General features: G+C 40.8%; 1 protein-coding gene across 3 annotated transcripts in view; it reads right to left on the reverse strand.

The window, feature by feature from the left end:
• Window positions 1–24,268, reverse strand: part of kcnab1b (potassium voltage-gated channel subfamily A regulatory beta subunit 1b) — a 35,526-nt gene that overhangs the window by 9,385 nt on the left and 1,873 nt on the right. The window contains exons 1-8 of one of the 3 annotated variants that reach the window (XM_075483472.1): window positions 20,396–20,834; window positions 19,148–19,681; window positions 10,212–10,255; window positions 6,450–6,487; window positions 5,713–5,792; window positions 5,170–5,214; window positions 2,484–2,528; window positions 458–501 (exon numbers count right to left, since the gene is read on the reverse strand). In XM_075483472.1, coding sequence (XP_075339587.1) covers window positions 458–501; window positions 2,484–2,528; window positions 5,170–5,214; window positions 5,713–5,792; window positions 6,450–6,487; window positions 10,212–10,255; window positions 19,148–19,362 — 511 coding nt within the window. In that variant the 5' untranslated portion in view covers window positions 19,363–19,681; window positions 20,396–20,834. Of the gene's footprint in view, window positions 1–457; window positions 502–2,483; window positions 2,529–5,169; window positions 5,215–5,712; window positions 5,793–6,449; window positions 6,488–10,211; window positions 10,256–19,147; window positions 19,682–20,395; window positions 20,835–24,268 lie in introns of those variants that run through there. The other 2 variants (XM_075483473.1, XM_075483471.1) reach the window with 2 other exon arrangements.

Consider the following 24,268-nt stretch of genomic DNA (forward strand, 5'->3'; position numbering starts at 1 on the left):
TTGCGCTCTGCAGACGGTTTCACTGTCCCTGTCCTTCTCCAGTAGACTTTTTGAGGTGATTTCCCCATCCTTTGTTTGCAGGGGAAAGTTGCAGAGGCTGCCGTGAATGCTAATAATGTGGAAGAGAGCTGAGTCACTGCTGGAGGTGCATTGCGCTGTGGTGTGGCGAGTTGTTTGAGGAATGAGGGGGGCGAAAGTTTTGTTGCTACAAGCTTGACTAAGGCCACATTTCCTCTCAAGATGGGCTAGCAGGGGAGAGAAGAGCAGACAATACAACATATGCGAAGGTATTACAAGGGAACAGACAAAACATCTACAAACGTCTGATTTCCTACTGCACCAACATCAAAGAGGTGATAAGAGTTGCAGACAGGAACAAAGAGGGAGGAAAACAGATAAAAGAATGCGATTACAGAGCTGCAGCAGAGCTCAGAGTGCAAAGAAATGGACTTGTTACCTTCAATGATGTGTTTTCTGTTGAGGCCTCTTTCTGTCTCTGCTCTGCAACAGGGTGGAAATAATTGCATGTCAGGCATGTCAAGGACGTTAATATTGGGAAACACACACATGCATGCATATGATCATAACTAAAGCGGACCATTAAATACAATAGACAAGGTCCTACATGGTAAATTACTTGCTAATAACAAAAGTGCACCCATTCGATTCTGCTTATTGAGCCTAGAGCTATCGAACAAACCAGACAGTGCAACTGTGCAGTGGACAAATTCAGTGCTTATTATAACTGATAGTGCTGATCACAAGGGATATGTGAAGTGGTGTCACAGTTAGCATGGCTTCGGTGAGATGAACACCCATGGAACAGATCACCACTGTATTTTACGTAAGAAAAGTTTTTCAGTCATTTAAATATTATCACTGTGAGGTGCATATAGATGTATACAGGACCGACTACCTCAAGCCAGCTGTTGCCAGGCCAAAGCTTTAAGAGGCAGAACTAGAACTAACCAGTAACTTGAGTGTGCACATTTTAATTACAGAGATATATTACTTTGTTCATTACTTACATTTGTAATTTTGTACTTCTATTTCACTAAAGTTCCAAGAGAAATATCATTTCAATCTACAGTAATTGGATCTATTTTTTTTATAATTACTCATTCAGAGGGAACCACTTGGTCGTAAAAATACATTTGTGAGTAATTTCTACATTTTTTTGGCTGTAAAAATAGTGGAGTATCTTTGCCTTTCCTTGTGTATAAGTGAAAATATAATTCATATAATAACTCCCTCAGTAGTAGACTTTGGGCACTGCAGTTTTGCAGACTTGAACATGTACAGAAAAGCTGAGGGAAACATTGACAGAAAAGGAAGAAGACAAAAAAACACAAGTTAGAACAACACCAGAGAGCACATGTTGCCCTGTGGAACCTGCCCTCAAGTTTTTGGCTACGTGACAAGTCCAATATACCCCCTCCTTTCAGCTTTGTCTTGGTCTCCACAAATTTGTGTGGGAGATATCTAGCTTTGTAGCTGTAAAACTTTGTCACTAACCTATCTTGACACGTAGCTCTAAGCCTGTTGAGTTACTCAGAACTGTTTTGTTGAAGCTGATGGTTTGTCTGAAAACTACTCATGTCAGTCGCCTGTGTTTACTCAGTCACCTCGAGGTTTTTTCAAACTCCACTTTGCTCATTTCTTTTCATTCTATTTTACGATGTTTCTTTTTCCTCAGTTGCCTGCTCTTTGTCTTACGTTTCTCCTTTTCCTAATTTCACATTTTCTCTCCATCTTTCTCTTTGTTTTGTGGTGCTCCTGCATGCTCAGGGGTAATATTATTTTGTTACAAACATAAATCATGCCGTCCCTCCTCCATATTATCATATCCTCTTACTCTTTGTGCAAAAAAGAAAAGAGGTGCAGTAAATGTGCAACTATCAGATGTGCAAATGTCCACTGCATGCTTGATGAGACTACCCAGCCATCTCACAGCCTGCGCGTTTGAGGGTTAAGATCTGAGGGTTGTTCTCCGAATTCATCTGAGGTGGAAAGAGATTTGGAATACCTTGATGGTATTCTGAGAGGATGAGCTTAAATTAAATTTCCACAAACTCTCTTGGGCTTTAGTCTACTGAGCCATATCAGACTGAAAGAAAACCAAAAGCAGTATGTGGATGTACTGGTGGATGCGCAACTTCCCTCAGTGAAAGCCTGAAGACTAAGAAGAAGAGGGAATGTGACTAATGCAGACTGAACACAGAGCGCTTCTGCATGAGAGTAGAAGCAGATATGACATTTGTCTAGAAGGCTGAGGAGGGGAGAGACAGTTACGAAAAGGGTGACCACAAATATGCCATCATTTTTTAGTGTGTCCTCTTCGTCTGTGGGCCTGTGGTTTTTCCCAGAATTTCTAACCTTGTGTCACACCCTACAGCTGGCAGATAAAGCTTTATGTCATGCCAGTTGTTGGCCAGATAGACTGAACATATGAGTCAGAAAATCCACATACTGGACAAACTTACTTTCCTCCCCAGTAGAGCTTTGTGGTGATCACCAGGCTGGATCTCCTGAAGGAGTACAGACAGACACATCAAACAGACAAAAATGCATTTAAAGTTGTTCTCAAAAACATATTTGCACAGCCTGCAAATGCCTGCATTTGTGCATACGACTGTGTGTTCACAAAACAACTCAGCAATCAAATTTATGTACTGTACAAAGTCCTTCAGTAACCTTACATCTTTCAGTGAGAAGTGTCAGACAGGCTGTGCTCCCTTGGCAAACATCAAGTAGGAGAGAGGGAGTCTTGTCTCTGAACTCTAACAAGTTATATAGCTCCCTCATGATCAAATCCTCCATGCTTGAATGATCAATAATTTAAACGGATTCAGAGTTGGGGTAAAGGGAAGCAGGGAAATGTCCTGAGATGCTGAGAAATGCTTGTCTGTGCAGTATGGGAGTGCATGCATTCTAGGAAAAGTAAAAGTCGTGTAAGAACTAGATAAAACCAAGGTTTTCTGTGAAGGAGTGACAGGTTGCGCTGATTTAACATTCAGATCTTTCCACATAGTGAATAGAGTGCATCAGTGCTTATTTTCCACCTAAGATACAGTAGGTAAGATGAATATTCCTGCACCTTCTGTTATTTACTGCAGAATGTGTGAAAGCAGAAACACAAAAACATATGGAGCATAAGAACCTTGTAGAAAAGATATGGACAAAATGAATGGGCTGCTTTTCATGATCATTTGAAGGCAAGCACTCACAAGGCGGCTCTGGCATAAATCTGGAGCCACAAGACACTTTAATGAAAATCACGAAAATGTTTTGGTACACAAAATTGAAATAATATTCACCATGTTAGCAGTGTGTATCTATAGATGGCAATACTATTGAGTCATCTGTGTATTCAACTATAAGATGGATTGGAACAAATTAATTTTCATAAGACTATGAGAATGGGCCTCAGTCACTTGGGGATCTCATTTTTTTCTTGAGCCTTTTTATCTAAAATGAATAATGTGTGAATTGTTAGTTCCAGGGCCTTTTTCCTCCTTTTCCTGTTATTTCTGAAGAATTTCTGAATACTTTGATAAGACATTTGTGTTAGTAGGATGGTTGTATACTATACTATACAATACTAAAATCATGCTTTGTGACCATGAACATTCTGCTGGTGTTTAGCTTCAAGAATATCAGTGCCTAAATGACTAAAATTCTCTTTCTATCAATATCTATTTAACTTTTTTCTCATGAAATACCTGCTAGTTTGACCTCTAGCTCCACATTCTGTAAAATTAAAACAAACAAAAAAAAGCTTCTGCAGATGAAACCAAACATAGCCCTTTGCCTTGTCCTGCTGTGCAATGACAGCTTACACAACTCAGCCACTACATTTAAATCCCCTGTATAATATTGTGTATGCTCCATTTAATCTCCCAAAATTACATACCATTCTCATTACCAGGGCATTAACAACTGAATAGATCTGTAAAATACACATAAGGTGTCCTTTGGCACATCTTACCATAGCAATATTTTACACCTGAGCCATACACTGTCTATTGAGCAACCCACAAAGTCTGAATTAGCAGACGGGAGAAGATGTGGTGGTTGCAGGATACCAAAATCTGGGTTTGAGCGGTGTGTCACCAGCATTGTTTTATACCATGAATATGGCAGCTCCTGTTTCTCACCCACTGATTGATTAAGTTTACTCAATAAAAATCATTAGCGTTGAAAACAAAATCTACTTGGTTAGGTACAGGAAAAGATCACGATCTCACAATCTGGTTTAGGAAATATTATAAGACTTTCTTTCAAAATGTTAACCCTGCACAGAGATAAAAAAATGCTAAATCATACCCACTGTCCTGCATGCCTGACTCTGAGAGGTTTGCAGTGGATCCTTTGGGTCCTGTGGACTGCAGATATATTGGTATATATGTGTTCAGCCTCATCCTGTGGATGCTCGAAAGGATTTCAGTGTGGGATTGTGAAGGCTAACTTAATGCCTTGAGCTCAATGTTGTGTTTTCTGAGTAGTGCCTTTGCAGGTTTTATGATGGTGTTCACATTCTCTTGCTGGTGGAAGCTGCTTTCTTGGAAATGTGTCAGTGTGTGTGAGGTGGGTGTTTGTAGAAGTCCAAGTTATATCCTCATCAATGCACGCTTTCCCAACAGAAAAAATAATTGTAACAATGATCAGTGTTGTTCATTTCACCTGTCAGTGAGTTTAATGAGTTTGGCTGATCTGTACATTAACCTGATCTGTAAATAAATCAGCTTCATTTTATTTCAAGGATAGGGCTTTGATTTAAAATGCACATTAACCACTGTAACAGGAGTCTTTATTACGTTTTTTTTTCCAGTCTGACTGACTCCACGCAGGATTTTTTATTTTTTTAACCCCCATCTTTGCAACAAATGGAAACACCAGGATTGTATCAACCAACACCAGTGCCTGATGTCACTAATGCTCTTGTGACAGAATGGGAGCAAAGCCTTGCTGCCAGGCTCCTAAATCGCGTAGAAAAACCATGTCACAGGAGTGGCTGCTATCATAGTAGCAAATGAAAGCTCATGGATTTGGAATTCATGATATAAAATATGAGCGTCAAATTTATACAAATTTGGATACAGCACATGTAAAACAAATTGTGGTAACATTATACAGAATCCGTTTTGTTTTGTTTAGTCCACACTTTACCTCCAGCACTTTTTCTTGATGATGTTTCCCAGGATTATCTCTGCTCTGTAAAGAAAATGAATAAATGATGAAATGGAAAATGGAAGAACACACGTGAGATTAGATCTCAGACGGCTATTATTCCAACAGCGTGTGAGCATGAGCATTATCCGCCACACATCTACAGCATAAATGCCCGATTAAAAAAACAGAGGGGGTACAAGATAAATGAGAAACGCATCTTACATTCTATGCCTGCATTTCACCAGCAGCCTTGAAATTAATATTCATCCCATTACAGCTGTAACATTGCATTATTTACTTAAACGATGTCCAGGCAGGAGCTTAGATTGAGCTACGAGCATAAACAAGAGGTTCTAATTATGAATAAGATTATGTATATTACTTCAGAGACTTATGTACTTCTCAGTTTTCATGTTGCTAAGGTGCGTAGTTTCTGCATTGGGGTTACACGTTCCTAATGTCTGATATCCTAAAGGGGAGAAAGCTGACAAGGCCAGAACAGTGCTATGTTGGTGAAAACAAATGGGAGACATCACTCACTTCCCTCCGGAGTAGACCTCGGCCGTGTCGAACAGGTTGACCCCGCTCTCATATGCGATAGTCATCAGCTGCTCAGCCACCTGACAGGCGGGAGGGCGAAAAAAGTATTCCCCTATGAACCTCAGTGTGTTGTAATAAACGTGAATAAAAGATCAACTAAACTACACTTCAAAACGTAAAGAAATTCCCAGAAGAACCTGAAGGAGTGAAAATATGTTTGCTGCACCAGGAACATTGCTCTAGCTGCTTGTTGATTTAAGCTGTTTACTGCAAACTGCATCTCAGACTTTTTGACCCAGTTACTTTGTCTGCACTTTATTCAGAAAGGGAGATAGCATGACAATGACAGGCCAGTTGCGACACGGTTAAATTCTCCTTCTGTACTCTGCTTTGGGGATTCTGTTTGTGTCTCTGGGCTACTTTGTCCCAGTGGTTATCAGCCATTTATAAGTTGTCCCCATTCAACATTTTTTCCCCTTGAAGGCTGGGTAATTTAACTGGAAAAGGTCTTCTGTGAAATAACTAGTGACGGTGAGGAATGCGACCTGACCACTTGGCCTTGGTTAAGCCACCAGGGACGTAACAGCCTGCGGTGAAATTGAAAAATTGACATCTAAATGGATATCATGGTCAACTCAAACCCCCACTGCTTTATATCCAGTTACACTAAATTGCTGCTCTAGAGCTGTGACAGCTGAACAATGAAATAAAGTATTACATATGACATAAAGTCTTACCTCATCAGAGATCTGACCTCCAAATGTTACCCATGTTCCTGTTAAAGAAAATGTCAAAAGTCAAAATTTTGGCACAAGCAACCAACACTCGAGACCCTTTGCATGTAAATGAAATCTTTTCAATGTGCATTTGATAATAATTTGACATTTTTGGCAAGGACACATGACAAAATGCCTCCCGATCTAGAATCACTAATGCCAAATGAATGTTGACAGGTTGACAGAGAAAAGGCTCAGTGCCCTATGACTTTCCTGTGTTTTTGTCTTTAAACAACACAACAAAATTTGTAATTCTATATCAAGTGCCTGCATGAAATTGTGTTTACATAAATGTGACACATTGTTTTTGGGGTAGCTGTGTGCCTCAGGCATGTTGAGATTTCCTGTGTAGGAAAACATGAAAGTTTGGGTTGGCTGTTATTACAAGGAGACTTTATGATGTTTTTCTTTAAGAAAGGGGTTAGTGCATGACATGTTGAGAGACACATTGACATGCGTATTTTCTCTTGAATCAAATATATTGATTTGCAATTAAGATCCAGGACAATTTATTTAAAGATTCTTAATTAGCTTTTCATGTTTCTACTTTGGGATTTTGGACCATTCCAGCAATCACTAATAAGACTTCTAAATCTCTACCATGGTCTTTTTGATATTTTCAACATGATTCACATCTACATTTCAGATAATTCTTTCAAGCAAGGGGTCACAAGGTGCAGAACAATACACAAAAGGTTGTCATGCACCAAGTTTTTCTGCATAGTGCCTGATTTTTTTTAGATCAACGATCAGCGTCACGGCACATCCATATGGATCTGAGAATTTGTTTGGTCTGCCTCTTTGGAGGACTCAATTCTCAAAGATAGGCTGACAAAAAAGAATTGCAACCACCTGAAGATTATTGCAGAAGAGGAGTGTTCATTATCCACGTGGAGCCAAAAGCTTGTCAGGAGCTTTAAGAACTGTTTGATTGCTGAGTTAGTCGATAAAAGCAGAGCCTGTATGTTCAACATCAACTATTTGGAGGAACCAGTGAAAACCAATTCTGACTATACGATGGGTGGGGCTGTACAGGGGCCGTAATTAACATGCGCTGTTATGAACAGATGAAATGAGAAGCTAGCTAGTAAGCAGAGGAGAAGTTGAAACAGACTAGGTGGAGAAGGAGAGGGCTGTGTGAGGAGCAATAGTGCTCAATGAGCTGTGGGAGGCAGCGAGACGCTTGCAGAGTTAACCGCAGAAGCCACCTGCTCCAGCATCACAGGGTTGGAGAGGGCCAGGACCAGACTAACCTCTATGCTGGGCTGAAAGCCATCTGGATCCTTGCTCACAGCTCACAGCTACCCCGCTGGAGCTGGAGCTACCCCACAGATGAGTTTTAAGAGAATTTATACTGCCAGAGTGGGATTTTGAATCTATATGCTGACGATACAGTTACACATACACATAGCTGCACAAAACAACAAGCTACGTTCACTCACTAATGACACCTGTCAGTAAGCTGATCATGTCTAAAGTCAACTGTAATACAAACATGTACATGATATTTGTGGTTTAGGATTGACCATCATCTGTAGAAACCAAATATATTTCAGATCTGTGAAACTTTAAAAGTTGTTTATAAACAACAGTGAGTGTTCTCCTTGTGAAATGCAGTCAGTAAAAAGTCTAACAATGAGCAATAAACATGCATACACTGATGAACATTGTTTTTGCACATGCATGCAGTATTTTTGTTCTTCATCCAAGCAGCATAAGATGCACAGTTCCTATTTCAATTGTTTACAACCTCCTCTCAATCTTTTGCTGCTCAAGTGTCACATGAAGCTTGTTAATCTTCTCTATTACGAAATAATGGCAAGCCTGATTTTAAATCAGTAACCAACTGTGCAGCCGTATAGTAGCAGATTGGTGTAGGCGCAGTCTGACTTTTCTCAGCTGGCAATAGTCTAAACAAAATCTGCCCAATTTCATAAGATTGACTGGACAGCTGAAACTGGTTACAAAATACCGACTAAATATGAGTGCCACATTTTTTAATGAGCTCTTCTCTATAGAGGGTAGGTGTTAAGAATGTTTAATGTAATGCTAGATTAAACAAACGATCGTTTGCCATATTTGCCGCTCCCCGGTGCTTTACTTCTGGGCTATTTGTGTTTAAATTTTTTCTTTCAAATTTTCCTATCAACAATTTCAAAGCTTCATATAAGAAACACTGATGAGGAAAACATCCAATGGCAAACCCCACTTTTCCATATTCTTTGCTTGTAGCCCTGACATGGTTGGTGCAGATAAAGCAACATAAAAAAGCACAGGATTGACTGCGCAATCAGCACTCATGTGTCAAGGGTCAAATTTGGCTGTGAGTCATATGCTTCTTACTGTTTCCGAATGAGCGCATACATACATATGCACATGCAAAGGCTACACTGATGTGCGACACACGATAAATCAGCAGTTTATTCTCCAAACATGACATTTTTTGTACGTATCTTTGGTACGTTGACATTTTCCTATCAATCAATCATCACCTATCTTACTGAAAAGAAGCACTGCAGAAGCACCTGCCGCTGTGTCTTAAAAGTCAGTGTGATTAGTCAGTCAGTGTGTGCACAGCTGAATCAACCTATATATATATATATATATGGTTACAGCTCGACCTGGCCATTTAACTGGACCATCATCCTTGTGTCAGTGGAAACGCACAAGAGGGAAGCTGTAGACTTTGTGAAAAATGTTACAGACATTCTAGCACCTCTAACTTTTTCTGTGAGGGGATCATTGGACATATAAGTAGTCAAATTCCCTACACAGATGTTATACAATGACTGGCATGGTGATTTTCTAAGATGACACTGCAGTTATAAAATCAGGATTTTATCAGAGTAGAGCGACAATTGTCATACTGTCATATATACTCTACACCTACTCGTTACGGTCTGATGACAATTTCTGATGCTTTTAGCTGTCTGACTAAATAGACAGAAAATATGGCAATTATAGCAGCTTTATTGCGAATGTGGCTGTATTGATACACAATGACACGTTACTGTGCTTTACAAAAAGATACAAAACGACAGAACTTTGTGTTGCTCCGATGCCCATTTGAATCTAGTTGAGTGCATATATGCAGGAGTGATTTGATCCGCAACAGCATTATCTGGGTGTTTTGAGAATCTAGATTTAACGCGTCTTTGGTCAGACCAACGTGTGTTCACACATTTCAAAATTGCAGTTTTGATTGGACTAATAAAGCAATTTGTTTTTCTGCAGTTTTTTTTCTCCACCTTAATGTGAGGCTTTTGTCAGCTGCTGACTGAGTTGGTTTAACACAAATGACTAAATGAGGGGGACTTTTGGTGAAAGAAAGAAAGAAAGAAAGAAAGAAAGAAAGAAAGAAAGAAATTGAAATGCCATGCAAACATACAGCAGTACCTCACAGTGAAATTATGCCTCTACCTCTGCAGAAAACTGGTACAACAAGGTGTTTGGCTCAAAGGCACTATGTCACGCAGGAGGAAGCTCCTCAGTGTGCTGGGCCAGGGCCACTGCATCATTTCTTTGCCTTCTAAAGTTACTGTTTCTTTAGAGGCTCTACCTATATTTGAGCAGTTTGGAAATGAAAAAGCTGTCCAATTAATCTTTTGTTGGGCCTCTAATCTCTCTGTACACACACACGCACAAACAGTATGTAAAGCTAAGTTGAACTTGGTTGCTTTCGAGCTTATGAGATATTTGCTAACTCTAATTAAATATACTCACCAAGTCCCAGACAGGAGACACGCAGCCCAGATTTTCCCAGGTTCCTATGAAAGAAATCAAAGCATAAATGAGAAAGTCTGCATTATTTAGACTCCAGACGTCTTCAGTCAAATGTGACCGAAGATTCTGCTTATGTATTACAATGTCGGTTGTCTTGAAACCATTACTGAGGAGGATGAAAAAAAGTGCACAGCAATTTAATGCATCTGAAAGTCAAGAAAAATGCTAGGTCTCTTAATAACAAGATCTAATTTCTTCTCACGTTTGATGGAAATGAGATTTGCCAAATCCGAGGGTCACCTCCATAACAAGCAAACATGAATGATAACTGAGAGATTACAGGGGAGATATAAAAGGAGCCCACCTTCTGGGAGCGGAACCGACAGACCCTCTGAGGGCATGGAGTTTTTTCACAATTCACTTATACCTAAGAAACAAAAATACAGGTCGCTCTGCTGCATCAGAATATTTGACTTTTACTTCTCTCTCGTCATTCCTCACTTGATTGCCTCTCATCCTCTGAGCACTCCACATCTTCCTGCAACAGGGAGCACTTCAGTCCTCGGGTCTTTTGCTGTTATTATCTTTCCCCCCCAAAAAATGCAGACAATTATGCTCATTCCCAAGCACTCATGTTGCATAACATCCGCGCTGACTCTTCCTCTGTTGCATCTCTGTACCCATTTAGCATGCAACTATATGGTACATCTGGTCCTGATCTGTCACTTATTATAACAGTCAATTTACATCCAGAGGATTTGCATAAATATAATTCGACTCTCGTTAAAATCATAGATGACAAAGAGAGACTTCAGACTTTTTGCCACCACTGACACAACACCGCATTTCATTTCTAGTTTCACAATCCGTGGCACATCAAGTCCAACTGAGAAAGGAGCTCATATGGTGCAAACATCTAATTGCTTAACACAGACAGTGACTCTAAGAGTGGTTTGTTCTCCCTCCAGCTGCCACAAGTGTCTCTCACAGTGTGATGGATGAAGACTGTAGGTGAGAGAAAACTGCTACCAGGAGATTCACGATGCCGCAAGGGCAACGACAGACATCTGACTGTAGAGACACTTCTTTTCCAAGGGTTCACACTCACACGCACACACAGAACCACGATCACACTGAGAGAAACACTGTATTCTGAGAGCTGAATGTGAACAGAAACAACCTCCCGTTATGTTCTTATGATTGTGCCTTCTGTTGAGTTTTACAGGCACTGACTCATTACAACGAACGAGGCTGTAAAAAAAGATGCCAGCAGTTGCTTTCTCGTGCCTCAAAAATAATGGCCTGTGCTTGTCGAGATGAAGGCGGATTAATTCGAGCCTGTGCTGTCTAACTGTGCCCTCAGTCAACTCAGTTAAATGACCAATGTGGCACCGCATCAGTCGCCAAGTCAGTGGTTTAACAGAGATGTTGAGTTGGAAGAGTAAAACATTAAAAGCAAAGTTTTTACATCTAAACACAGAGCGTGTAATCAGGACACTGGTAACAGCATGACAGGCGGAGACAGATCTCACTGCTGTCACAGATTGAGGGATGCGCTCTTGTCTCTAATATGGTGGAGGAGTTTGGATATTATATCCTCCGTCTCTGATGTATTATAGAGTGTGAGCTCTGATCCATGAAAATGTGGGGGGAAGGGCAGGACTGCAGATTAGAAGTATGCTTCCGACTGAATCTGTGTGTCTTCAGTCTGGGTTTACTCAGGACAAACCTCTCTGATGTTAAGGAATCTTCATTGCTGCATTCATTGCATATTGCTGCAGGAGAGAAGAATCTGCTTAATACCCGGAACAGCTTAATACAATTGCTTTGGGCCTTTATTGATTCTGTTTTTATGCTCACAATGGTTCCATTAAGCCATCAACTTCTGCTTTAAACAAGCCACCATATAACGCTACTGTGCTGGGAAAGATGCTCTGCAATTAACCGTTGTATTTGGAGATCCTCCATAAGCCAACTTTGCTGTGTTTACCCGAAGCTTTGAAAATACAAGCTGTCTTAATAAATGGGGGGAAGAAGACAATGAAAAAAACAAAACAACAAAAAAAAAAAAACAAAAGCTGATATTTAACAGCCAAGGAAGGTGCATGGCTTTTGTATATTTGTTAAAAGTGCCTTCTGGGGAGTCAGCAGCACTGTCTACACCTGGTTATTAGCAACAAAGCCTGCTATGGCACATTAATAGATCTGTCCAAGTGTGGGATGTGGGTGCCAGCACCAAAGAAGGTAATAATGCAGGAGATTACAGTCTGTTATTTCCAACAAAACAAGGGCACTGAATAACTATGTATACAAGAGGAAATGTGTGCTCCTGTTAGCTGGAGACAAGAGAGATAAAACAGGGCTGTCAGGATGCAGATGCACCTGAAGTATTGTATTGTAAATGGTGACAAAACACACAAACGATGTGACAGTCGTGCGGGACGAACTCACACACAAACAACTTTGCAAACCACTGAGTGTGGCCTGTCCCCTCATGCTTGGATGCTGCCTGAAAAAAAGCCTTGAAGTACAATGACAAATGAGTCATTTGAAGACGCCCCCTCACACAAACGTGTCACCACTTATGAACATCCTGCGTGAGCTACTGTATGCATTTCTATTCTTGGCGGATCTGGTATATTATGCTTAATGTGGAGCGTAAACCATAGTAGGAATGGACTCTTACTGTCGGAGGAAACGTTATGTTCCCGCGAAAGCACTTATATGGCTCCCAAGTCACAGTGGGGCATTTCCTTTGATTTATTTTCTGACGTTGGATTGTTTAAATCAATATTTGTCAGCAAACACTTTTGCCAAGGTTATGAGTAGACGGATAAAACTCCTCACTCGCAGGGGATTAATGTAGACCAAGTAAACCCACACACAAGCCCAACCTTGATGGGCGAAGGGATTAAAAAAAACACCCACCTCCTCAGTTCCCACTGCACTCTTGATGGCAACCATAATGTTGCTATTAAAATAATTCTGAACAGAGAGGTGGGTCATACTGTGAATATGAGAGAAAACAAAGCCTGCGTGGATGGGAAGTAAGTAGGAACACGGTGCTGTAAACGGCGAGAGCAACACAAAAAAACGGGAGACACTTACAACGGACTGAAGCTTCCAGAGTTGTGAGCCCCAAGTCTAAGCAAATCAAATACCCTCCAAAGATAAATCATTCTCTCTGACAGGGAACGGGAAATAGGAAATGACAGCGAGCTCCCTGCAGCGTCCAGCACAATGTTTGTATAGTCTGTGTGTTTGAGTATGAGTAATAAAGGCCTGAGTCTGGACATGACTTTTTGCACTGTTTTCCCACAGGGCCATAGTCTACATTTAATTTTTTTCTTTCTTTCTTCTTTTTTTTTTCATGCAGTCTACACAAACTCACAAAAAACACTCTATAAACACTCTCACCAATTTTGGCTCTGGTACACTAAAATCCCCTGACATTTCTTTTCCTGTCATTTAAATGCAGAGAATCTCACACACAGGATACCTTTGTCAGAAGGAAAACACATGACTGAAGCTAAGGGGCCCTTTAGTTGACCCTGTGGTGAAACACATGTGGGCAGATTCCAAAGTGGCAGATTCAGTATGGTGCTGATTTTATGGAGAGAAAAAGGCAAGTTGGAACATGAAAAAACACATCATGTCAATCAGAAAACCTCAGTTCCTATGATTTGATATATAAATACAAGCTAAATATACAATATATCAACATCTAATGTCTACCGTGGACACTTCGCAGCTTGTAATTTTTTGACATTTGACAAACGTACATTACTAATGTCAACAAAATTCAAGGCTCATATTCATTCTTTGGGTAGCTCTATCTCATTATTTGATTTGTTCAGCTCAACTGACAAGCATTGTTTTGCATTTTACAGTCGTTTCAGTCAGCCAGGATTACACAGATACGGCGAGGCTTTCTTTCTGTTTTATCGCTTCCAATTATCTTTCTGCTTGCAGCCTGTTTGGAGGCCGGTTAAGGAGGAAAAGAAAGAGCTTTAGATAAACTATTGTGTTCACAGAAAGCCATTCCACTTGTGATCTTTAATTAAAATGTGGTGAGTTCATACAACTTCCAGGCCTTTGGAATTGAGAGACTGTGCACTGCTTACCCTTAGGGGCCTGATTGGTCTTCAGGCAGAGGGGAGCTTCATGCTACAGGGCTCCTGGTGTGCAACAGCCTGGCTCATATTATCAAAACTACATTTTGTAGCAGGGCGGTTGAGGCAAGCACTGAAGTTAATAGTGCTGGAACATAAATCTGTTTTCATTGTGTCAAAGGCTGCTGAAGACGAGGGGAACATGGTGCCAAACCGTGTTTGTGAGCAAAAGCAGATTGGCTCCACCAGAGCAGACATGCGTGAAGCCATGCAAACTCACACGCATGCACTTGTGCCCACACATGCGCTCCCTCTATGTTCAATACAAAAACATGAAAGATGTAACCTTTTTTTTGTGGTCGAAACTGCTGATAAAACCTGTATGCAATCAGTGTACAACTTGAGATCATTAAATGAGCTGTTTTACGAAGAAAAAAAAGCGGGTTTCTTTTTTTACTTGCTGCTCAAAATGTAAAAAGAATCTGCAGTAGTATATAATGAATATGTCCTTGATTGAGCTGTTTAACATACAGTAACAAGACTGTCTTTATCATACCAACCTAATACAAGTCAGCAGTAATTTTCAGTTTTAAGGCTGATGAGATCCAAGCAGAGGAAATCCACTACTCTGATGTTAATAACTAAGGGGACTTGGGAAAAATTTGAGTATTTGGAAAAATTCCCTTCCACTAGTATTTTCACTGGAAGGCCTGGTAGTTCAGTGATTTATTAAATGAAATGTCTCGAAGGGGGAGAAAATCGAAAATTAATTAAAAGGATAAGGCTAGAGGCACAGCAGATGCAGCCATGAATGCTAGAATGACGTGTGCTCCGAGGCGGCTTCTGTCTCACAAATAGGACAGAAACTCATACAGTTTCCTACAAAGCACAACTGTGTGCAACTGTGCAATCCAACCTTGAAATAACCAGCATCAACCACATTTTCCGGTGTGTCCTGCTGCACAAAAACAATATCTCTGTGTGGCTCATGCATCGCTCACACTGTCAAAACTCAGATGTATACTCGTTTCAGGGAGCCGCTCTCCCTGCTGGCAACATGTTTTGTTACACCACGTTTTGGCCAGTATATGAACAGTTTATGGGTTTGTTAAGGGGAAGGGTTGTTGAAAGGTTACATCCAGAGAGCACTGCAATTAGAATTACACTACATTTGGATTGCCATGACATCAACAAAGCTTGTGGTGGTGGTATTATTAGTTTATGCTTGCTGTGCATGCTGTGCACTCCACTTCTTCTTCTTCAACTTGCTACGCCTTCAGATGTTCCTAGTGTCAATGCCACGTATGCACTTGTGCACTTAATTCAGCATTCCAGTGCATACACCCACAGCTGCATGTGCTCTCATCTTTGAGAAAAATCTCTGTATGATATATCAGCTGACTGAGAAACCTTCAAGGAATATGTACAGCACAGGTTCAGATGTGGACGGGATTCCACCTCAGTAGAAAGAGATTCCATGACAGATGGAATCAAGAGAAACACAAGTACCTACTTTAAAAGCTTTGATGCAGAGGTTTGGAGAGCGAACAAGGAAGTTTTGCCTCTTTGTGGTAAAAGTAGGGTGCTCACTGAAGGCTTGAAGCAAGCCTTTCTGCCAACGTCCCCCACCAGCTTTTACAACGTTGTACAGGAATGATTAAATTCCAAAAGCAGTTTTCTTGCTCAATGGAAGACAAAAGGAAGGTAGATGCTGAAGCGGTTCACACAATAGGAGTCCACTCGCTTGTGTAGCGCTGAGAAGAGATTGAAGTTGGCCATTTCAAAGTTGTTATGGAAACTAGATGAACCTGTGTGATAATTAGACACTACATGACAGTTGAGCTGCTCCATATCCAATCTGCCCATATTCTGCTAATTGCGCCTTTTGTGTGAAGTGATCCATGTGTCCCAATTTTCTCTTTGATTAAATGTCTAATTCTTACTCTTTTTATGCTTTCTTTCTCTCTCTCCTTCCTCCTCTCTAACTCCATGCCTTGCCATGATCCTCTCCTCTCTGCATCTCTCTTGATCTTGACACGGTATGGTGTGATGTCACCCTCTCTTGTGAGTTAACAGGGCGAGGTGAAAACTACTGTTTTGCTCCCGCGGCCTGGGTTAAGAGCCTACTTGCTGAGATGAGATAAGAGAGCATTGTTTACTTGGCCCAGCCTTGTTACAACTCCCACACAGACATACATGGAGAGCTCTACCGCCCGCACTCCATAGCTTAACTGTCACACTTTCCACAATGTACTGTGCAATTGTGCTTGATGATTAAGAACTAGATGCAGCGTAGTCGGTCTTAAACTGAGACGCTGAAGATCAAACTCAGCTCTAAAATGGGAGAACAGACTGTAAATGTCTAGCTACACCTCAAAATAATGTCATTTAGTTTAAATACGGAGCCCTACTGTAGACTGCTTTCTCTTTGCTGAACAGCTTTTTGGTTGGCATTTTCGAACATTCCTATCAGATTTAGTCTTATCTTGGTTATCATGTTAGAGAAATGCTATTGAAACAAAGTCTTCTGTTGGTCATTTAATTTAAGTTGACACTCGAGGAACTTCATTTCTGATTTATTCCCTATATTGGTATCAGTAGCAAATCGGTTTTAGCATTAGTCCAAAGAAATGCTGTGAAGTCAAAATAGTATTCAGAAATATGACAATGTTGCGCCTCTGAAAAAGATGGCAATCAGTCAAAAAAGCCAGGCTCCATGGTATAATTCACAGCTGCATGCTTTAAAGCAGACTGCAAGAAAGTTGCAAAGAAAATGGCGTTCCTCTAATTTAGAAGACTCTCAATTAGTCTGGAAAGACAGCTGAATAAAACATATTAGAAAGCCCTTTGCCAAGCTAGAACTACTTATTATTCAGCTCTGATAGAAGAAAATAAGAACAGTCAAGGGTTTCTTTTCAGTCCTATTGCCAGGCTGACAAAGAGTTCTAGCTTTTGAGCCACGTATTCCTTTAACTCTCTTAACCTATAAAATTGTGTCTGTCAGAGAGAAGATTCATGGAATCCTTCCCACCGTTATCACTGATGTATCAAGTAGAGCAGCTTTACAAGTGTCTTTAGAACCTGATTTGTATTTAGACTGTTTTTGTCCAGTCAAACAACAAGAACAGCTTCTTCTAAACCATCAACTTGTATTTAGACCCAATTCCAACCAGACTGTTCAAACTGGTGTTCCCTTTAATCAATACTTCTGCATTGGATTTGATCAATTTGTCTTTGTTGACAGGCAATGTACCACAGACTTTTAAGGTTACTGTAATTAAACCTTTACTTAAAAAAGGTACTTACTGCTGTTCCAGGAGTGTTAGCTAATTATCGACCTATATCCAATCTCCCTTTTATGTACAATAGATCACAGCATTCTATTACCGAGACTTCAACATGTTATTGGGATTAAAGATACCGCATTAGACTGGTTTAAATTATATTCATCTGATAGATTCCAGTTTATCCATGTAAACAAAGAATCTTCCTCGCACACCAGAGTAAGTCATGGAGTTCTGCAGGGTTCTGTGCTTGGGTTGATTCTTTTCACATATATGCTTCGATTAGGTAATTTTATTAGACAGCATGGCATACATTTCGATTGCTAGATTGCTACTGATGATACTCAACTATATTTATCTATATTTAGCACATCTCAAAGACATAAAGACCTGGTTGACCCTGAATTTTCTGCTTCTAAATTCAGACAAAACGGAAATTGTTGTCTTTGGACCTGAGCACTTCAGGGGGAAACTGTCTAGCTATATAATTACTCTAGATGGCATTTCCTTGGCTTCTAGTACTACAGTGAGGAACCCTGGAGTTATTCTTGACCAGAATCTGTCCTTTGACTGACCTATAAAACAGATTTCTAGGACTGCCTTTGTTCACCTTCGTAATATTACCAAAATTAGGAACATCCTGTCTCAGAGTGATTCAGAAAAACTGCTCCATGCATCTATTACTTCAAGATTTGACAACTGCAATTCCTCCATATCGGGCTGTCCAAAAAAGTCTCTGGAAAGCCTGCAGCTGATCCAAAATGCTGCAGCCAGAGTTCTGATGAGAACTAACAGGAGCGATCAGGAGAGATATTTTCTCCAGTTTTCTTCGCTTCATTAGCTCCCCGTTAAATTAGGAATAAAATTCAAGCTCCAACGTATCCTAAAGATCTCATAGTTAGATATTTTCCAAACATAGCACTTCGCTCTCGCTCTAAAGGAGAACTTTTTCTTTCCACAGTCGCCTCATGCATGCCCAGGACGGAAGATTGGATCGAAGGGAAGTTTTCATGCAATCTGTTGGTTTCCTTTGGTAGGCAACTTTCCTTTTTTTCTTTTAATTGTCTCTCGATGAATTGGACAAATTTGGATTTTAATTCATTTGATTTGATTGGATTGTGACTGTATTAGAATTAATTGGATTCTAACTGGTTTGAATTGGATTTTTGGCAGGAACTTTAATTCACATGTGAATTTCTGAAGTCCTACCACGTTGCAGTTTACAATGATAAATCTGCAGCCCAGAAAAATCAATGTATTTTTTTTGTTTTTCTGTCTTGACACAAGCACATTCACACACAGACACCATCCCACTCATCACCCGTCACAGCTCATGCATCTTGTTTTTTTTTTCTGTTTTTTTTTTAACATTTGCTTCTTTGTTATTCTGCTTGCAGTCAAATTACTTCTCTTTTCCTCACTCAGTCTGAATTGTTGTGGTTGTTAAAACCTGCACCACCCTGCCACTTGGTCCATCCCGTTCACTTTCTTCTCTCATAAATTTCTTTATCATCATCATCATCATCATCGTTTTACATACCGGTACTTCATGCCAGTCAGCTTGGCGGTGGACTCCTTGAGGTTGTGGTGGTAGCGGTGGCTGAAGGAGCCCAGACTACGAGCTATCAGAGCCACCGTACGGAAGCGGGCTCTGGCATGGCTGGTTGTGTTGGGGCTGGTGGCGTTCTGCTTGCTGTGCTCACCATTGCGCGGGGCCTTCAGCCCATGATCCGTACATGCAAAGGACACTTGCATGGCTGTTCAGAAAGTCCCCTAGTTGGTCCAAGAAAAACAATGCTTTGTTTTTGCGTCCTTGAAGTGCTTGACAGTCTGTGGAATTTTGACCCTTGTTGTTATGGGAAGCTGGAAGTCAGAGGTCCAAGCCAGTCCTTTGTAATGCTGCAGAATTTCATTAGGGAAGATACAGAAAGGGAGGATGTAATTGTGAACTTATTCAGTTTCTTTTGAGAGAAGGGTCTGAAACCAATTCAACCTTGACTGGGCATATCAGTGATGTGGCCTTGGTCAATGTGTGAGGAGCTGAGATGTTGATCCTGAGCTGGTCAGACTGCACCTGAAAATATAAGAGAGGGTGGAGACGGAAGAAGAAAGATGAAGAACATGCACTCAGAGTGGTCCAACTGAGAAGAGAACTTGACTTGGTGAGGAAAGCATCTTTCCAAATCCCAAAAAAGGATGAAAGAGAAAAGCTGTCTCTGTTTTCCGTATCTCTCCTGTTTCCCTCTCTTTAACACCTCCTGTTCACATATTTCCTCCGACATGGCATTCTGTAAAATAAGCTAAATTGTGTCCCAGTTTTTTCTCAGTTTTTTGCTTATTTTTCTCTCTCTTGTTGTGTTTCTCTTGCCTCATTGCAAATATTTCCCACTTTTCCAACTCAAATTTGTTGCCTTTTCTTTCATATTTTTCTATATCTGCTCAGTCTCTCTCACATGCCACTTTTTTCTTTCTCAGATTCTGTCGGGCTGCCAGGCGCTGTGGGTGTCAAGGAAGTCTTTCTTGCCCTCCAACTGCGGCTAAACCCTTTAGTCAAACACCTGAGGTGAGGAGAGTAACACTGCACCACCTCATTGTGCTGTTGACACTGTACATGCACATGCACATCATCATAGAAACTCACACTCCAGCCTCACATCTTAAGGAGAAGGTCATGCTTCACAGAGGCATAAATAAAAAAAAAATTGTGCACATATTTCCTGGTAAATAGATTTGCTTCCACACACACACAAACACAAACCAAATCTTAAAGTAATACAAGTGTTCTTACAATGAGTTGCCAGCGATCAGTGAGAAAGACAGATGAGGCAGAGTTGATTCATGTGTGCTCTCCTACAACTTTCAGAGAAATCAAGCGGTGTTCCAAACAGAGTGGAGGTCCCACACAGATGTGAATTCCAAGAGAAGAAACGCTTTCCCTCAGCTGTCTTCAGACCAAGCAAAAAAGCCTTGTCCTGTCCCTAAAGTCCTCAGGGAAGTCGCACAGCTTCTTAAGGTCCCTGGCTTTGCAGCAAGAGAGCTCTGCTTGATAGAGGTACCCTGGAATGGTAACAGACAGGCAAGGAGGAGGAGGAGGAGGAGGAGGCAAATGGTGGATGCATGGTATCTCACTTCATGGAGAGGAGGACAGATGCAGTGAGGAGGCGAGGAGCAGCGTTTGTTGAGCGCAGAGAGTGTGAGGCAGTCACTGAATGAGGGGGAGAGACAGTGTGTATAGGCGACTGGCTCTGACTGAGTGGCTGAAAAAACTGCAGCACATTTCACTATGGCGCCACACAGAGAGAGGAAGAGAGAGCAGCAGATTCTGAATGGAAATGAGGAGAGCTGAGCTAACTTGATGTATGTGGTGTGTCCTCATACCTAAAGAATTCCAACTCAAACAGGATGTTAAAGTGCCATGAGCTGGTTAATTACATTAACCCTCACATGAACATGATGGACATGGTTCGCTTCACTGCACACCTTACTGGCAATCTCAGCTTTCTGTTGTCTTCTATTGCAATGCACACTCTTGTTACAGAGACTTATTGTACATATAACAAACACTTATGGTCCGTATCCTTCAAAAATAGCACAACAGCACTACATGTATTACACTGTGAGAAATTACAATTCATAGTTTATTTCAGCCAAGTAAAAGAGGACGTACACTGACTTGAGCACATGTTGAGTACAGATAGGTGTAAGTGCTATGGAGCAATGAAGCACAAATAACACCGAACAGAACAGAGCCTTACTGTCCTCTCCTACATTGCTGTTATGTGACAATGCCAGATTTCATGGTTCATTGAAGATCCACACACCTCGAGGCCAACATGGCTTTATTTAGATCATTGCGATTGTGTTTGATAAGAGTCGACTCTTGTAAAAATCAGTCCAGGAAGACTGTGCCATTTGTAAAGAGCCCATTTTATGGTTTTTTAGAGGTGGACAGTTTTATTTTTGGAGTTCTAGTTGACTAAGTTTGCATGTTTTACTGTTAAAAAAAGCACAACTGTATCATCAAAGTAGTGTGGTCAAAGTACTCATTCTGTGCCACATTCTGTGTGAAACACTGTTTACATAGACTGAGATAAGGTTACGCTTGTTGAGACAGTGTCGAACTGAGCCAAAGGCTTTTGGGAGACAACATCTAGCAAACCCGAAATGCTTCTGAATTTTCGCATCATTGTTTTGGCTCCTTTCTTTCTAGCATATCGTTACTCAAAATAAATAAATCAATCGATGAAAAAAAACCAAGAACACCCCGGCTGCTTTGATTGGTCATGGGATCGATCCAAAATGGAAGTACAAGGCAAGCTGCTTGTTCTTTGTTTGAAATGTGCTAAACTAGCCACTGGTTGTCTGGGTGATGTCGTCAAGTGAAGAAAGAAAAACCTGGATGACAAATTAGGTGTTTCTGGGCAGTTAACAAGCATCTTTTGTGGCAGAAAAAAAATCCCTTTGGTGAGAACTTTAGGCTTTGTAGACCTTTTAAATGCAAAACTACATATATACACCACTGAGAGAAAGGGAACAATTAAAAAAATTGGTCAAGACGAGCATTTGATCTGAATGCCTGCAATGTGTTTGATGTGAGTTGTCGCTTGAATTACATGTAATTTATAGGAACGGTCTAGATTCTAGTGAAAAAATTATTACTTTTGTGAGAAAATAGAGGTTTTCGAAAAAAAAAAAAAAACATTACTCAGGATTGATTCATTCGAAGCAAAGATGGGCCAAAAGAGATCCCAATCTTACTACTTTATTGAGACCAAGACTAAAAAATGCTGGATCTCACAACTCCCATAATACAAGCTGACAGTGTTGTTTGATAAAACCTGCCTCCAGTTATAAGCACGTGGATTCCATTAGATATGGAGGATCTGAGAGTCTTAAAACTCAAGCGGAAATAAGTCTGGTCAGTTAGGTTCAATACAGTTTTATTTGTATCACAGCAAATCACAACAAATGTCATCTCGAGGCACTTTTGTCTAAAGACATCATCAAGGGTATTTTTGCAAACTGTGGACAACTCCCTCCAGGGTCTTTGCAAACTGTTCTGTTTGCTTCCCCGGGACATGTAAAATTATTTTGATGTGTGAAACTGGTATGAGCCCGCTCCCTAAATCTCACAGTCGTTCTTGAATAAACTGAAATAAGCTGTGTCAGCTTTGGTGCTGCCACCTCCACATCTTCTACAGCCTCTTTTGGGCATGGCCCAGCCATTTTTTGGTGTGAGCAAGTCATTCCTCTATGCTCTAAAGAGTTAGCTTCGCTGCTAGGTGAAGCTGCGAACATACCTCTAATGTCACAAGCACCTCCAAGGCTTCTATTTTCTGTCTGTTGATCCCATTTAAAAGTGTGTCAGTCTAAAGCGTTCGCTAGGGCTGTTACATTCTCTGCTGGAATCCCCAAATGGTCGATAATGCTGCCACCCTGAGGCAACCTTCTCTGCTTTAACTGCTCTTGTGAAAAAATCTAATAGACTTCTGAAACTCTCTTGCTAAAACTCCATAAGGTGAGTGTGCACATGTTTGGAACCCTGGAATTCAAATTCTGTCAGTGGCTCACCGCAATACTGTATCAAGTTATACCAATAGTAGGAATTTTTCTTTGGTCACTGCCACTCAAATGCAGCCCTCCGTAACTAGATTCAGTTTCACATAATTACAGCTCTTTAAACAGTTTGTTGTGTTGCACACATTCCTCTCATGTTCAAAAGGCAATTCAGCCTCTAATAAATCGTTTTTCTTATCAACGCTCACCTCCTGTAGATAAAACGAGGGATAATGAGCGAGGAAACCTTTCCAAGCATCCGCAGTCCTACCTCTACACTGCTCGATCACTTCTGTCTATGTGTTTCTCTCCATTCTCCTTTTTGCTCACATCTTTAGCCTGTCTCTTCCGTATTTGTTTTCCTCCTCTACCCCATCCCCACACTACACCACCCTGTGCTACAGATTAGATCGGGAGTGCAAGACATTGTGATGCATTGTGCGTACAGCACCGCAGAGGAAATATTGCCTGTTCGATCTGCCTTAATTTTGACTCTGTGTAAACATAAGTACCAGAGCTATGAAACTCTACAAATATACCTAAAACACTGAGGAAGATGGGCAACTCTGTGTCAGACATGAGGCCCCAATTCTGTATGAGGTTATGAGAGAAAAGGCAAGGTCAGCCATCCATCATCCACAGCATCAAAACCATCATCTTTGTCATCCGTGTGACACTTTGAATCCACTGTGGTGACACTGACAAATGCTGACATCTTCGTTGTGTTTGCCTCTGCGCATACCTCCTGCTTGAAGCACCTCATGTGACTTCCCAGCAGGCATGTGGCATCTCAGTGGGATATTGAATGACAGGGAGGCACTGAATGCAGGGCCATCTATTCCCAATGGTGACGCACTTACTGGATGATAGATTTAGTATTGATGAAAAGTTTGAGTTCCTGCAGGGTGAAGGCTTCAGGATAAATGGCCAACAAGCACACTTTGGTGTGTTTTGGTGTGTCAACACAGATCACAGCTCAATCTGAATGAGCTGGGGAAGGTGTTACATGTGTATGTTTTTTGGGAAATATTTAAATAATACAGATATCTCACTGTAGTTTTAAATGTGTTATGTGCTCAGTATAAAAAAATTAACTGTTCTAATA

The sequence above is a fragment of the Odontesthes bonariensis genome, chromosome 14 (genome assembly GCF_027942865.1).
Source record: "Odontesthes bonariensis isolate fOdoBon6 chromosome 14, fOdoBon6.hap1, whole genome shotgun sequence".
NCBI classification, from domain to species: Eukaryota; Metazoa; Chordata; class Actinopteri; order Atheriniformes; family Atherinopsidae; genus Odontesthes; species Odontesthes bonariensis.